Below are 17,473 nucleotides of genomic sequence, written 5' to 3' on the forward strand. Positions count from 1 at the left end.
GTGACACAGTAATTACAAGGCCCACATGGGGAGACTCGAGCCACAGTGGGAATCACAGGAGACCAGGAAGTTCCCATTATATCTTTTCTCTCCAGGCGCATGGTCGTACACTGGGTGTGCCCCTCGGGGTCACACGCAGTCCAGAGAATGCTTTCCTGCCTTAAGACCAGGGATTTAGGTAGCCTTAGATAAGTGGCCACGGCAAATATGACCTCTCTCATTTGCCATACTCCCATTCACACCTCACTCATGTAGAGACTCTTTATTTAGGAGTAGGTCCAAAACTATTTTCAAAATACAGTTTTTCATGAAAAAATTCCCAGAAACCAAATACTTTCTTTCAAAGTTTTTATTTGACCAAAAGAAAAAAAAATATATATATATATGTATACTTCAGATACGATTTAGAAAAGTCAACACTGACAACAGAATAAAATAACATTATCACCATAATTATATAATTTACTTATATATTACTTACATTAATTGTCATTTCCTGGTATATTCTGTTTTTACTCCAAAATAATTAAAAAAATGTACTTGTTGAAACCTTCAATGGCCACAGAAACAAATTATTTCTTAATATTAGTTAAGGCAAAGAAATCATGATAATGTCTCAGTTGTGGGATGGTCAGGGACCAAGATAGTCTATGGCCCCTTGAAGGTGTCTGTTTTGAAGCTGAATAGTTGAATCAAGTAAAAATTGACAGTGAGGGTTTTCAAAATCGAAAAATCTTATGCAATTTGTATGACCATTTACGTGTACGATCGTTTATCTCTGGCCTATAGACTTTACCTTATTTTATGAAACGCACCAGCATGCACTGGTACGCTGGCCACAGAGCAAGTAAGCAATAAATTCTTATTTAACTGAAGTGAATTGACAAACATCACTAATTACACCCTTCCTAACAACCTAACTTGATATCGTGTTTCAGCCTTTTGGTGACACGATGGGATAGGACATCATATTCCGATACATGAGATCCTTGGAAGAAATAGTAGTGTCCTGAAAACGAAAACACATTGAATAGCTTAAATCCCCACTTGCATTTTTTAAAAAAAGAAAGTAACACACATCTGTGTTTTTACAGAATATCTATATTAGACCAGACTTATAGATGGTTTATATTAGACATTTGAGAATATAAACGTTGGGTCCTGGCACTGGGTATCCTGTCCCTGGATATGTGTTTATCATCATTTCACCATTAAGTATCTTCAGTAATTTTATTGAGAAGATTACTTGGTCTTAGAAACCGACTATTAAGAGGTGAGTTTTTGAAAAGTCACACTCCAGGTGGAGAACTCAGAGTGAGAGGGAAGACACTGGGCCCAGGCAGGGCACACGGAGGCCTTGATGGAAAAGGAAGACAGACAGGGGCATTGGCATAGAAGCCAAACGCCTTGGCCTAGCCAACAATTTGCTTAGGCTGACCTTGCCTGAGGATATTCCTCAACACAAACGCAAACAAGCTCAGCGTTTTTTTTTTTTTATCCCACCCTTAGCCCTGCTCCATGAAAACCCACAAAGGGTGGAGGGGGCTGCCAGGAAGGGAAAAAAAACGCAAGGCACAAATAAGTATGTGAGTCCAGCTTGCCTGAGACTTGCCATGTGCCCACTTGCACAAGTGCAAAGCTTGATGGGAACAGCAACTCCAGAGACTCAGACACATAGACGCGGCAACAACCATATGCTCCCACCTGCTAGACCACCCTAGAAATAAACTGTTGGTTCTAGCTCCCTCATTCTTCAAGCCCACCGATTCTCAACTAAGCAGACTATGAATTTTCTGTCCGTGGCCCTGTGGAGAGATTCAGGGTTCTGTTCTTTTCTGATTTGATTCCACATCCTCTGACCTTGGAGCCTTTATAAACTTCAGTGTTTTAAAAAGGGATTCCCATAATCTACTTACTGTTATTATAGTAGACTGCATCAATTTTAGGCCCAATTCCTGGAAAGGCTTTGGTAATGAATTTGGGATAACCGGGGTCCATGAGTTGTCTCCTCTCGTCATACCTGAGCAAAAAAACAATCAGTAGGACCTCCACTGAAAAATGGATTTTATGATGTAGACCTTGATATTTTATGACATGAACCACCAAACCCACCTATTCTCTCTTGAAAGGATTTTTCTGAACAGGCTTCAACTGTGCTGATAAGAAGATCAAAGACCTAAGCAGTTCACTGATTTATTCCTAGTCCCCACAGGACTCGGACCATAGGAGTCCCAATGTCTTGTCAGGAACTTCCCTCGCTCCTGTGCAAGGCTTGCATCAGGACCGGGTCTTGCGTTACAGAGCCAGACTGTCTAATTTCCTGTTAGGGAAGACCTTGTAGGATTTGCTGTCACTCAGAAGATGGTCTCCTCATTTTGTCTTCCTGGGTCCAAGGTTATGAAAAGGAATCTGAAAATACCCACACTCCCTAAAAAGACTGTGCAAATTCTAGGTCTTGTACATTATACCACTATTTCCCAATGTGTCTGCACTATGATTAATAATGGAACATTTTTTTTTTCAACGTTTATTTATTTTTGGGACAGAGACAGACAGAGCATGAACGGGGGAGGGGCAGAGAGAGAGGGAGACACAGAATCGGAAACAGGCTCCAGGCTCTGAGCCATCAGCCCAGAGCCTGACGCGGGGCTCGAACTCACGGACCGCGAGATCGTGACCTGGCTGAAGTCGGACGCTTAACCGACTGCGCCACCCAGGCGCCCCAATAATGGAACATTTTATTTAAAGTGTTCCTTTAAAAAAAAACACATCGTGTGCCATCTTACAAATCAGAATCCAGAAGTCCTGAGAACTGACCCAGGATGATAATTAACTATTCCAGACGTATGTTCTCTTGATCTCTCTTCTAGGAAGGTCAAGGATCCTTAGGAATTTAAATAGAAAAACTACCTACTGGAAAACCCCACTCCCTGCCCATTCCACAAATTTTAGGAGTCAAATAACCAATCATTAAAGCTCACCTCCAATATTGATTACCTACAAAGAAGTAGGTCTTATAGAGAAGTGGATTAAAAACAGCTGCATCAATTTTTTTCACAAAGTTAGGAAAGCCCAAAGAACGTACATTCTTGGGATAGAGTTGTTGTGGTCTTAGGTTGCTAATTACCCAATACTTATCATCTGTGAAGATAAAGAAAAAGAATACACTGGAGTCATATAAAAAGAGTCACAGAAACACTGACTCACTACAATGTCATTCTTTATCTATAGTTCTAAAACATACTGCTCTTTGTTCTTGAATATGATTTGTCTCCAGTGGTTCTGTATATTTTTCACAAGTATTATGGTCAATATTTGACAAACTTTTCCTGAAATTTTTACACATTATCTAGGTATTTAAGCTATTTTTGGCTCATAGTTCAGACTCACCATTAATTAGATCTGGGGTACTTTTTTCTATGTTTATAAAAATAAGTAGTATTTCTTTCATGTATTCTCTTCCTTGAAGTACACTCAATAGCAAACTAAACATGAGAGTTACCTTTAAAAAGAAAGACTTGATTTCTGTCTCCAATTTCATAAGCAGCTTGAATGCCAGATGGTAAGGTTGGCCAGAAAGAAGAAATTAAACTAATATTGCTCTTTGGACTCTCAGGATTCCTCCACCCAAAGTATCTGATGAAAAACATTTAAAACATGTTAAAAAATCACTGTAGACTCAAGAGCCATGAAATGTTCAGTGGGAATGACCTAAAACAATGCTGTTTTTCAATATTCTTACATTCTGTTCCATGAATGTCTCTCTAGGAGCACGAGAAAAGGACCTTAATCAAGTCTTTCATAATAACAATGATCTGAATGGGCAAACCACCATATGCAAGCTTTGATACTTCAAGGGATCTAGGTTTTCACCTGCACCCACAATTCATTCACCAGTTTTGTAATCTAAATGAAGTTATTCAACCTAAATGTCCAGTTTTGGGATCTCAAGAATGGAGAATAACGAAACTGGAAATCATTTACAAGAATAAAATTGGAAAAAAAAACCCACAAATATGTGGAGACTGAGTAAGATGCTACTGAACAACCAATAAAGAATGAAGAAATCAAAAAAGGAATTAAAAATTGCCTTGAGACAAATGAAAATGAAAACATAACAGTCTAAACTCTTAGGGAAGCAGCAAAAGCAGTTCTAAGAGGGAAGTTTATAGCGATATAGGCCTACCTCAAAAAAAACAAGAGAAATCCCAAATAAACAATCTAACTTGACACCTAAAGGAACTAGAAAAAGAGCAAAGAGAGCCCAAAGCTAGTAAAAGAAGGAAATAATAAAGATCAGAGTGGAAATACATGAAATAAAGACTGAGAAAAAATTTACAAGATCAATGGAAGTAAGATTTTGGCCTTTCAAAAGATAAACAAAATTGATAAGCCTTCATCCAGACTCACCAGAGGAAAAAAAAAAAGAGGGCTCACATAAATACATTCAGAAATGAAAGGGAAGTTACAATGGATTCCAAAGAAATACAAACAATCACAAAACACTACTATTAACAATTATGTATGAACAAACTGGACAACCAGAAGAAATGGATATAATTTCTCAGAAACATACAATCTTCCAAGACTGAATCAGAAAGAAATAGAAAATTTGAACAGATGCTACCAGAAATGAAATTGAGTAATCAAACGCTCTCAACAAAAAAAAATCCAGGATCAGGCAGTTTCACAGGTGAATCCTGCCTAACAATGAAAGAAGACTTAATACCTACCCTTCTCAAATTATTCCAAAAAAAAAAAAAAAAAAAGTGAAGGGGAAGGAATCTCCCAAACTCATTCTACAAGGTCAGCATTACTCTGATACCAAAATCAAACAAACGCACTACAAAAAAAGAAAATTACAGGCCGATATTCCTGATGAACATAGATACAAAAATTCTCAACAAAATATTAGCAAGCCAAATTCAACAACACATCAAAAGGATCATATACCACCATCAAGTGGAATGTATTCCAAGGATGCAAGGATGGTTCAATATCCACAAATCATTGCAATACATCACATGAACAAAACGAAGGCTAAAAAGCGTATGATCGTTTCAATAGCTGCAGAAAAATAATTGGACAAAATTTAACAGTGATTCATGATAAAAACTCTCAACAAAATGGTTATAGAGGAAATATATGTCAACATAATAAAGGCCATGCATGGCAAACCCAGAGCTAGAATTATACTAAATGGTGAAAACAGAAAGCTTTTCCTTTACCATCAGGAACAAGACCATAAAGTTCACTCTTATTGGAAGTCCTAGTCACAAAAATTAGGCAAGAAAAAAAAGGGGGCCATCCAAATTGGAAAGGAAGAAGTAAGACTGTCACTATTTGCAGATGACATAATACTACCTATACAAAACCCTACAGACACCACCAAAAAACCAGTACAACTAATAAGTGAACCTAGTAAAGATTCAGGATAAAAAACCAATACACAGAAATCTGTTGTGTTTCTGTACATTAATAATAAACTATCAGAAGAAATTAATAGTACATTCCAATTTATAATTGTATCAAAAAAATAAAGTACTTCAGAATAAATTTTGCCAAGGAAGTGAAAGACCTGTACTCTGAAAACTTCTAAGATGCTAATGAAAGAATTGACGATGACACGAATAAATGGAAATCCATTCCATGCTCGTGGATTGCAAGAGGAAATATTACTAAAATATCCATACTATCCAAAGCAATTTACAGATTGAGATCTCTATCAAAATAGTTACATCACTTTTCACAGAACTAGAACAAAGACTCTTAAAATCTGTATGGAACCACAAAAGATCCTAAGTAGCCAAAGCAAACTTGAGAAAGAACAAAGCCGGAGGTAAAATGCTCCAGATTTCTACACAGCAAAATTAATCAAACCAGTATGGTATTAGAACAACAACAGTCACAGAGATCAATAAACAGAATATAGGGCGCAGAAATAAACCCACACTTATATGGTCAATTCATTTATGACAAAGGAGCTGAGAACATACAACAGGGAAAGGACAGTCTCTTCAACACTTGGTGTCAGGAAAACTGGACAGCTACATGCAGAAGAATGAAACCAGACCACTTTCTTACACCACATACAGAAAAAAACTCAAAATGGATTTTTCTGTAGAACCCGAAACCATAACACTTCTAGAAGAAAACATAGGCAGTGAGCTCTTTGACACTAGCTTTAGAGACTTTTTTTTTTTAATCTGTCCCCTCAGACAAGGACAACAAAAGCACAAATAGACAAGTGGGACTGCATCAAACTAAAAACCTTTTGTACAGTGAAGGAAACCATCAACAAAAGGAAAAGGCAAACTATTTAATGGGAGACTCTTGCCGGAGATATATCCAATAAAATGTTAACATCCAAAATATATAAAGAACTCATACAACTTGATATTTAAAAAAAAAATCAATCTGATAAAAAAAAAATAGAGGCCTGGCACAGATATTTTTCCAGAGAAGACCTACAGATAGCCAACAGAGACATGAATAGATGCTCAACACCACTATCAGGAAATGCAAATAAAACCACAACGAGCTATGACCTTACTCCTGTCGAAATGACTGTCATCAAAAAGACAAGAAATAACAGGTGGTGGTGAAGATGTGGAGAAAAGGAAGCCCTCACGCACCGTTGGTGGGAATGCAGATTGATGTGATTTCACTCAGATGTGGAGTCTACAAAACAATAAAAACAAATGAACAAACAAAACAGGAGAGAAGCAGACTCACAGATACAAACTGATGGTTGCCAGAGGGGAGTCAGTCAGGTGTAGACAAAATAGCTGGAGGGGATTCAGAGGCACAAACTTCGGGGATGAAATAAGTAAGACACAGACAGGTAATGTACAGCATAAGGAATACAGTCAATAATGTTGTAAGAACTTTAAGTGGTGACAGATGGTAACTAGACTTACTCTGGTGACCTTTGGTAATATACATAAATATCAAATTACTGTGTTGAGCACCTGAAACTAATACGATGTTGTATGTCAATTACTCTTCCATTTAAAAAATGGAGAATATTTGTCCCGTCCATCAAATACTAATTTTCTCCACTCCTCATACCTCCAATACCTGCTTCAATCTGTGCTCTAAGGCAGAAACCATTAAGTTATCCTGGAATTACTTTCTCTGTAATCAAGAATCAAGACTTTTAATAGGTACTGTCACACCTGTAGTCCCAGACTTAACCATTTTTACCTGTGATTAAAAAAAGCCTTGTTCCACTTCTTCCTGTCTTGTCTTTCCTCACCCCAGATTCGTACTGTAAATCCTTTTTTTTTTTTTACTTACTAATCTTATCATTAAACACAAATACAACCACACCATTCTCTTCCTTCAAAACCTTCAGGCTGTCTACTTCCTACAGAATTCAGTCCAAGTCCCTCTTCATTTTCATCTACGTCATTCTCCATCATTTTCCACGATTCTCTGACCAAAAAAAACCCAATATAAATCCAAGGACAGAGCCTCCCATATTGGCTAGATGTAAGGAGGATTCTTCTACCTGTCTTTAAAGAAAATGATTTTATTTCCCACAGTAGTGGCAGCGTCAAGACTCAGACTGGGGTTGCAGGTGGCCGATTCTGTACTGTCAGGATGTGATGGGGGTTGGCGCCTTTCTGGACCTCCTGTAAAATACATTTCAAGAAGCATTAGGGAAAAAAATCTGCATTTTAGCTGCTAAAGGGAAGCATCATTCTTTTACAACATTCACTTTTTGGGATGAGAAATGCATAAAAAGCAACTTAGGCTTCCTATAATATTCATAGGAAGCATACAATAAAGATCTTTCTCCCACGTGGTTGCAACATCATGGGAGGAGAAAAATCTGATCACTCCAGTTTTCCTGTTCCGGTCAGATTATTTCTCTGTGTGCCTTCGTCAAAGACAATGGTATGTTGGACAGAAAGAACACGCTTGAGGCCAGAAGACTCAGAATCTGCCCCTGTCACTGGCATTAGCACACCGGGTCTCTATGCTTTTCTGTAAAATGAAGATAATATCTGGGTGACCTACCTCACAGGGTTTTCAGGGGGCTCAAGAGAAAAGATCCATGTTAAAGTTTTTTCAGATGCAGATATTATGAGACTATTCATGAGAGTGAGTATCTCTGTGAAGCAAAATGGTAAAGAAATTCAACTCACCATAGAGAGACTGAATGCCACGTAGGTCATCAGAAGAGAGGCGAAAGGTGTTGGGGTCAACATAACTGTAAGTAGGGAACATTATGGCTTTTGGATCACTGGAATGGCCAAGACCCAAGGAATGGCCAATCTCATGAACAGCAACTAGGAACAAGTTTGTGCCTAAGAGGATATCAGAGGGGGGGAAAAGAGCAGTGAAATATATTTGCATCCAGAGGACAATGACACAACTGAAATCTGACACAATGAAAGGGGACGCATTTGAGAATACTTTACTTATTTCCTTTCTCTCTTACATAAGGTTTTTTGATGTCAGCACTATTGACTTTATAGGCCAGATAATCCCTTGTTGTTAGGGGTGTCCTGTGTATCACAGATGTCTAGAAATCTCTGGGTCTGCCACTTAAAATTCTTTCTTGTTTTTTAACATTTATTCATTTTTGAGAGAGAGATAGAGAGCGTGAGCAAGGGAGGGGCAGAGAGAGGGGGACAGAATATCTGAAGCAGGTTCTGTGCTGACAGCAGAGAGCCCCTTGTGGAGCTCAAACCCACAAACCACGAGATCATGACCTGAGCCAAAGTCGGACGCTTAACGGAGTGAGCCACCCAGGTGCCCTCGGGTTTGCCACTTAAATTCAAGTAGCATACTCCCTCCACTTTGACAACCAAAAATGTCTCTCCACACCATCAAATTTCCCGTTGGGGGCAAAAAGGATCACAGCAGCAGCTCACATGACATGTGTTCTGTCATGAACACTTCTAGAATGTTGTCTTGTCGCTGTGTTTACTGGTTCTCACCACTTCTACAACATCCCCGTTCCATTCCGCAGGTACGCTTGATCAGACTTCAGTGGATATGGAAATGTCTTTACTAACCATCCTTTACTAAACCCAAATAAAAGGCCAAATTAAGTTCCAGGTCCTCTGAGCCACCAAGGAATGTATCATACCCGGTCTGTTCCTTGCGAAACTCGAAAGGAAGCCAGCACTCAGTCTATTTACGGACGAGGACACAGTATCAGCAAGATTAATGGACCAAATTAAGGGCTTGAACCAAGAATCAAATCTAAATGTCTTGGCTCAAAAGTTCCTTTACTATACATGACTCAAAATGAAGGCAAAGTCTATGCTTACAATGTAGACACAGTGACGTCACCAAGTTACAGTCTCACCTGTTCATTTTTTCTGTATGTTCTAGAGAGATGCACATTTGTAGGGAAGAGAGAAGGGGCATGTCATTTCTCTCACAATTCTCAGTTTTCAGAAGATTTGACTAGCTCCGGACTGTTATGATTTTTTTTAAAATCTCTGTTCTACTCTCACGCCTTCATTTTTATCTTTCTTTTTCTACAGCACAACTGAAGCTCAGAAAAATAGATTTTCCCAGAGTCACACGCCATTTAGCTGCAGGGTGTGGCCAGTACCCAAGAGTGAGCATCTCTGGGGGGGTCTTCAGGAACACAGGCCCCCTAAGCATTCCCTCTAACACTGGGCTGAGCAACTAACTCACTTCTCTCCAATAATGAGAAAGAACCAAAGACTGTCATTCTCTGCATTCTGCCTAAAACCGGGAAAAGTAAACAAAACCTATTACATTTTGACCTAAATCCTAAATTTATCCTAGTCTCCATCCCTGTAATGTGTTGCACACAAGACCACCACCGGTCCTTATCTCAAAATCCTGGGTGTCTGTCTGTCCTCTGTTTCCCACCCCATTGTGTGCTTTTTGTCTCAGTGCAAAACTCCTCGATAAAGAACTTAATAAGCCTTGGGGCATGCATCAGACTAAAACAAACAGCCTTTCTGGTCTGTGAAAACATTGCCATCCAATGCATGTAGTATCGGCCAGAGAGAGGGGGATGCTGAGAGGAGCTCATTCTTGAAGACCTTCTTTCCAATCACTTCCCTCGTGAATCAGTCATACGGCATAGAATTTCCCACAGAGAGATTAGGAAGGCTTGTGATAGGATGGTTTGAATTTTCCAATGGGTAGTGATTCCTTCAAACAGGGGAGAGTAGTTGTTCCTCTTCCCCAACTGCCTGAGAGGGATGGTGAGTTACAGCCTCCTCCATAAATACACACAAGGTATTGCTTTGCTCAAGGGTCAGCCGGGCATCCTGAAATTTCTATCCCGGAAGCTCAGGAGACTATGTGACCATATAACCTTGTGTTTTGCGACAGGCATTTCTAAACTTTCTATTATAGAACTTCATCTTTCTGCGCCACTAGAAACCTAAGGAAACGTCAGCATATGATGACATGTGTGGATGACCACGTACATGAGGACGGCTGTATGCCCGGGGTTGGCATCTGCTTTTGCTGGACTTCACGGACTGTGCCGTCAAGAACTGACCGCCTAAATGCTTTTACCTTTCCAAACTATGGCTTCTCAGCTTCCCGAGTTCACACTCCGGGTGAGCTTTTATTTTTGCCTACCTCTGTAGTTCGCAGTCCAGGTTTCAGCCTCGTCGAAATGTGTGTCTCCCCCAATACCGGGTCCGGGTCCGAAAGCATGGGCTATGATTCCCCCTCTGCCGTCAAAAGGATTGAAGTCTCCATGAGCTTTTGAAAGAGTAAAGACAATTAGTCCTTCTTTACAGACAACAGGTCGTGCCAATGACACAGATGAAAGAAGTCCACCTCCTTTACCTCCAGAGGCAAATCCGATCATAATGTCAGCCTCTCCTGAGTGAATTTTCCTGAATTTCAGGGGAGTCACATCACTCCATACTTGAAAAGCTTTTTGGATGGCATAGTCAACATCTGCAGGCTTCATGTCAGGAGTGTAACTGTTGATTCTGTATGAGAGGGAGAGGGAGAGGGAGAGGGAGAGGGAGAGGGAGAGGGAGAGGGAGAGGGAGAGGGAGAGGGAGAGGGAGAGGGAGAGGGAGAGGGAGAGGGAGGGAGAGAAATATATGGGAACCATGTGTTAGTTCTTATTGTGACACCTCACTTCTGTCTGCATCGCTGGAGAAAGAATCACCTCGTAAATCGATACTCTGGATAACCAAACCCCACATCATTAACTACTAAAACATGTATCCTTGGACAGCTTCCTCCTGAAACAGAATCTAACTGGATTTCTTCTCATTTATGATTTATGGGTTTTCTCTGCGAAGGACTTACATTCATAGAAGCCTATGCCTTTTGTCCCCACTCCCAGACGTCTGGATTTATCCATCTTGACTATCCTATAAAATGCTCTCCTGTCTCTTGTTTATCATAGATATAGCTTAATTCTCCTTTTATTTGAAGGCTTTCTACTCCGCTCTGGGTGGACAAGCCAAACAGTCCCTCTTTGAGTGAACAATCCCCCCTTCCAGAAAGAACGAATTTTAACACAGGGATGGCGTTGACAATCGAGAGAGGCTTCTCACCTACTCTCAGACTTGGGGCTATATCTAAATGGTTCGGGCTTCTGGAAGTCAGACCTCAGGGAAAGGAGAAAACCGCCACGACGTTACCTGTAGGTGAGAAAGCGTTTCCTCCACACTGGCCTCCCTGCCAGTGTCCTGAACTCGTGGACATCAGGAACCCCACATCGGGGCATGTGCATCATGTCCAGAGTAGAGGCGTCCAGTCTCCCAGTCACTTTCAGCCCCAAGAACTGCTGCATTTCTTGAAGTTTATTCTTCATCAAGTTCGGACCGACTTTCATTTTTGTCACTGGAACTTCATCCATGACAAAACCGTAAAAAGATTTCAGGTACCTCTGGAAAGATGTACTTCGTTAGATGCTCTACTTTAGTTAGACGTTCTACCACACAGAAAGGATTCTGAGGCACCTCTGTATATATGACTCAACGGTACACTGATGCTTCTGAACCAGGTATCAGACAATTAATTACAATGAGAAAAAAATCTTTATTTTCTGTGCCGTCAAGGTGAAGTCATAAACCATTAGCGATATTGATTGCTGGAAGCCCGCTGAAAACACCTTGATGTCTCCCTACCTCTCTGAACGGGCTTCTATTTTTTTAAAATATATTTCAGCATCTAGCACATCACAGCATCAAGTAAAGAGCAAGACCTTCGTTGTCAGGATGCACAAATTATTAGTTTAAGTTGGGATAAAATTTTCCTGCTTACAAATCCAAAGCTCAACACAATGGACAACCACGACAAGTTCAAAGTGAAAAGAGTCTTGGAAAACGGGGAGAGCATCCAAACTCATAATTAGAGGAAAGAGACAAATGGAAAAAAAAAATCCTGTTTTTTATTTTTAATTTTTTTTAACGTTTATTTATTTTTGAGACAGAGAGAGACAGAGCATGAATGGGAGAGGGTCAGAGAGAGGGAGACACAGAATCTGAAACAGGCTCCAGGCTCTGAGATGTCGGCACAGAGCCCGAACTCACGGACCGTGAAATCACGACCTGAGCCGAAGTCGGCTGCTTAACCCACTGAGCCACTCAGGGACCCCCAAAAACCCTGTCTTTAAAAAAAAGCTCGTGAAGAAACAGCTGGGATGACTGAAGGTAACAAGTCGTCTTGAAAGATCATGGTGGGCTGAAGTGGTTAAATAATGAAGCCACTGTTTAAACCTCAGATTGTTAAATGACATTAAACGATGATTGTAAAACACGGACCAGATGTACGACTCCCATCATTTTTTAACTAAAACTCTTTGGCCACAGCATTTTAGCAAAAGAAACAAAGTCCTCCCCCAATTTTATAAAACTTGCAAAACCAGTACTTCTCCTACATTCGTCTTTGGCAAAGAAAAATACAGCGTTCAAAGCAAAGAGCCGCCTAAACCAGTTTGCAGCTAGTCCGTGTCAAGAGAAAATGGTCAATGCGATCAATTTTGAAGACAAAAGTCAGGCTGCATAAATGCTGTGGGGTCAGTACTTACTTCAGCAAAGAGCACATCATTCTCCTCAGAGCCTGTGGAGTTAGTCAGAGGAACGGCTCCAGAGGCAGTGGCCTGTAGGACCAGCATCAACAGAGGAAACTTCATTCTCCACTTCTGGAGGGTTCTCCCCAACTAACCCGGTTCCTCCTCCGTGCAAAGTTCCTCAAATGTCCCTGCTTATATAGCCCTTAGGCCCTGTTCTGTGAATATGAAATCCTGAGTGACTCACAGTTGATATCATCCCTTGACTTATCGCAAAAACCCGCAAACACAAGCACAGATATTTTTCTAGGACCAACAATGGGTCAATTAGCACCGAACTCATGACTCAGGCAATTCAGAGTATATTTCCTCCAAATAAAGAGGCCCTATGAAATAAGGCATTATATGAGGACCACTAAGCACTACAATGTTACAGTAACTTAGAAACTTAGGTCTAGAAAGCTCAGTGTCTGAATTTTTGCTATAATAATTTCCTTATATTTATTATAGGCAAAATAAGCTTTTTAAAAAACATGTAAAAAGTTGGATGCATAAAGGCCTTTTTTCTAACTTGGAAGAATCCTCTCCAAGCTGAGTCTAGCTCCCTAGAGAACTGTGATGTATGGAGACATCGTGTTGAACAAGGAAAAGTCTGTAACATCACGATGCTTTGATGTTTTGTTCTGTGTGCAGGCTGTGGAGACAGATCCCAGAGGCGGATCCCCGTGCCTCCCTAACTGGCTGGAGTCAGCAGCTTAAGGTCAACTGTGTAGGGGGAAACGTTTGCTCCCGGAATCGATCTCCCTCTCCGCTCAGCTCCCCCCTTTTCCCTTGATGTGGTTGCTCTGTTCGCACAGCATCTGCCTCTCAGTCAGTAGGGAATGCTCGAAGACGAGCATTAGATTCCATCTAAGAATCCAGGAATAAACCACGATGGTGGAAGCGTGAGCGGTGGGGCTGTCCCCCGATTCTGTGTGAACGGTCTGGTGGTGGAGGGGTCGCATGACACTGGGTTAGGGTTCAGCCAGTGCTTTCACCCACCTCCCAGTGGGTCCCCAGCACTTCCCTGAGGCTGATGCTCCAGGAAAACAAGGGATGTGTCTGCCCTACAGCCGGCATCCCACCTCCAACTCTGCCCTTTCAGGCTCTCTGATTTGACCTCTAGGAGCTTCAGCTGTTTCGTCCGAAATGAGGCTGATAATCTTCACCTCCTTATGCTTTTGTGATGATTACACAAGACGGTGTATTATAAATACCAGCGCATAGTTGTATTACCCGTCTACAGTGGTATAGACGAATATTCATGTCCTTTCTCTTGGCCCAAAAGGAGAGCATCATGCACCTTTAGGGTGCACCCAGGTGAGGCTGTATGCCCCACGAAAACGAGGATCAAGCAGAAGTATTGGAAGGCAGTTCTGTCAGATACTGAACTTAAGCATCATTGGAGAAGCATGATGGTCTGGCTAGGAAGCAGCAGAACATGGGATTTAGAGAAAACATGGGAGGGGCTGGTTCTCTGGCCGCAGAGCGTTGCCCCACGAGGGCAGGGCCTGGCTGCATTGTTCAGCCTGTATTTCTGGTGCCTAAAACCACCTTGAGTTTAGTAGGTGCTCAAGAAATAGGTATGGAGCAATCTCGTTGGAGAATAGGGCCGGCAGAACAACAGTAGTGAACCGTCTTTGTGGGAGCCGTTGTTACACAGCAGGTATGCCCCTAAACCTCACTTGAAAGCACACGAGAACCCGTCATATTCCTAAGCAGGACGGGGTCGGGTACGGGGAAGACTTTCAGGAAGTCTAGAAAGCGTAGGATGTACAATACAAGGTAAAAGCCGCCCAACTACAAAGGAAGTGAAAAATGTCCTCACTGGAAGCTGTCTTTAAAAGCAAAAAACAAAACAAAACAAAAAACTGGGGTGGCTCGTGGCTCAGTAGGTTAAGTGTCCGACTTTAGCTCAGGTCATAATCTCACGGTTTTCGGGTTTGAGTGCCACATCAGGCTCTGTGCTGACAGCGTGGAGCCTGCTTGGGACTCTGTCTCTCCCTCCCTCTCTCTCTGCCCCTCCCCCACTTGCTCCCCATCTGTCTCTCTCAAAAATAAACAAACATTAAAAAAAAAAAACCAAAACCCTATACTCAAATTGTAATAGTTTCTGGTCTTGGCTTATCAAATGCCCCAAATGGGTTAAGTATGAGCGATAAGGGCCATTTGGGCAGCCAATGAATGTTACAGGGGGTGCGACCTTAGGTTCTGGGGTCAAGTCAACAAGCTTGAGAATCTGAGCTCATGTCACGATCTTTCGCAATCACTGATCTCTTTAGGACTTAATGTCTTCGTTTGTGAAACTGGAATAAAAATAGCAGCTACCTGCAGAGTTGTTACCTTAAATTACAGGGAAAAGTACTTAGTCTAATGCCTGACACACCTTATGGTTTCAGTGAGACTTCAGGAAGTCTTGCTTCCTTTACTGCACGCTTAGGCGAGACACTTAAAAGAGGGTGGTATTGGGGACGAGAAGGGAAATCACGTGCATGTCCAGACCTCCCTCCCACGTTAGGGTCACAAAAAGATTGTGATCCAGGCCCAGCCTGGGAGCTGAGGGTCCCAGCAGGCACATGGCTTCCAGGGGATGCACTGAGGGGGGTCAGAATCAAGGGCAACGCTCCCTGTAAAGAACAGTGTGTCTACGCAAGTACAGAAAGTACCCCAGGTCGGAGACCCTCATAACGGGGACAACTTGCTGGAAAGACCTTCTTATTGAAAAGCAGATCCAATAGCACAAAGCTTCCCTATTACACTGTTTCCCTCCTGAGCCAGATACCAGGACATTCCGAGGCATGTCCCCGATATAATCACCTTCAACTATTCGGGGCGTCGTCCCTAAGGATCTAGAGGCAAAGGGCAGTGTGGTCATCGGTGAGGACCAGGGAGGAGACACGTTCCCCAAATATAGAAAAAAATCCCCCAGCTGACCCTTTCACCAATTGCGGGGAGAAAACTTCAGCTAGTTAATCCTCTCCTTTTATGGATGAAAAACTGGGAGTCCAGAGAAAGGAAGTGAATTGCCTGAGGATGCATCAGGGAGGTCTCCTGACTGTCCTCACTTGTTGTTACAACAGCCGTGGTTCTGTCACACCTCACGGGTTTTTCTGCAGATTTCTGTCTTCCCGGGGTTATCTTACTACACAAACCACTACGCGTGTCCCTGCGATGCCCTCAGTCCTTTCCGTTGAAGCCACGCTCTCCCCTTGGCTGCTGTGGGGCCCGGAGGAAGCAGACAGCCTGAGACGCCGCAGGGGATCTGGATGCCCAGCAAGGTGGCAGGCCCCGTCCATCCCTGGAGAATCACCTCGGCACCCCTTCCCCCTGCCCTGGCCCGGGCAGTGGCCACTGCCAAGGTGCCTAGCTGCCAGAGCCCCCCAAGAACTGGCCCAGAGCACCCCCCAGAAGCGCGACGTGAAGAGTCAACCAGTTGTGTGCACTTAAACCTAACTTCTCCGTGTCCCTGCTTCGTTTCCTTCATGGGTAAAGTGGGGACGATACTAAGGTTGTGTAAAGAACAACTGACATAATGCGTGAAAAGCATTTATCTTCCTATGACAGCACCTCGAAAATGTTCATTCTTCGCCTTTTCCCTTTCCCTCTTGTCCCTGAATGTCGGTCATGTTAGGGTTGGGTTAGACCCGCTAACTTTTTCCACATGGGAGAAGAGTTCACCTAAAGACCAATTTTCACCCACAAGACTATCCACGTACATCCAGCACTGAATCGAAAACAGCCTGGGGAAGAGTGGATGTTGGTGGGGGAGACAGCTTGAAGAGTCCCCTCCACCTTCTTCCAGAATGACCCGGAACTTGACCTGACCTGGAGCTGCTACTAAGCCCTAAGGCAGAGAATGTCAGAGCGACTGGTCAGAAATCTGCTGCCTTCAAATGGCTGCTCGGCCCCGCATCGTACCGCTGAGTTCACCAACCCCAAGTGGGAGGTTGTGGCGTGTTGGTGAGAAACCCAGAGCGTGTTGGGTTCGGGAGTGGGGCCGGCCCCACGGGGTGCAGCCCACAGAAGGGGCGCAGAGGGAGGAAACACGGAAGGTCAAGGTCGCCATGGTTTCTTTCCGTGGTCCCTTTCCTCCCCCCTGCAAGTTGCTCCCCCTCAAGCGACCATAAGCCAAGGCACAAACTGCAGCAGGAAGCCAATGTCTGACGCGCACATCACAGAGTAGACACAGTGTGAGAACATAAACACGCGTGCTGTTAGCTGTCTATTTTCCTGTTCTTGCTCTCCAACAACACGGTAAATACCCAGGGGTGGAGATAAGGACGCAGATATCTCCCCACTGGCTTCAGTTGTAAGGCCTGGCTTCACAGGAGGTTCAAAGCTTGGGAAAGAGACTTGGCCTCCGACCTCGGCTACGCGACCTACGCACTGTGTGGCTTTGGGCAAGTTATTAACATGCAGCTCCCAGATCCATAAACGACTGTT

At 42.7% G+C, this 17,473-nt stretch overlaps 1 protein-coding gene across 5 annotated transcripts in view; it reads right to left on the reverse strand.

The window, feature by feature from the left end:
• Window positions 1-448: 448 nt before the first annotated feature.
• MMP12 (matrix metallopeptidase 12) overlaps window positions 449-17,473 on the reverse strand; it is a 44,412-nt gene continuing 27,387 nt past the window's right edge. For 2 of the 5 annotated variants that reach the window (XM_047824276.1, XM_047824277.1), the window contains 9 exons: window positions 11,619-11,866; window positions 10,804-10,952; window positions 10,591-10,716; window positions 8,154-8,315; window positions 7,514-7,637; window positions 3,503-3,636; window positions 2,982-3,141; window positions 1,917-2,020; window positions 449-1,009 (listed from right to left, as the gene is read on the reverse strand). In XM_047824276.1, the coding sequence (XP_047680232.1) occupies window positions 909-1,009; window positions 1,917-2,020; window positions 2,982-3,141; window positions 3,503-3,636; window positions 7,514-7,637; window positions 8,154-8,315; window positions 10,591-10,716; window positions 10,804-10,952; window positions 11,619-11,836 (1,278 nt within the window). In that variant the 5' untranslated portion in view covers window positions 11,837-11,866 and the 3' untranslated portion in view covers window positions 449-908. Of the gene's footprint in view, window positions 1,010-1,916; window positions 2,021-2,981; window positions 3,142-3,502; window positions 3,637-7,513; window positions 7,638-8,153; window positions 8,316-10,590; window positions 10,717-10,803; window positions 10,953-11,618; window positions 11,867-13,009; window positions 13,420-17,473 lie in introns of those variants that run through there. The other 3 variants (XM_047824278.1, XM_047824275.1, XM_047824274.1) reach the window with 3 other exon arrangements.

This window comes from Prionailurus viverrinus, chromosome D1 (genome assembly GCF_022837055.1).
Source record: "Prionailurus viverrinus isolate Anna chromosome D1, UM_Priviv_1.0, whole genome shotgun sequence".
Taxonomy (NCBI): domain Eukaryota; kingdom Metazoa; phylum Chordata; class Mammalia; order Carnivora; family Felidae; genus Prionailurus; species Prionailurus viverrinus.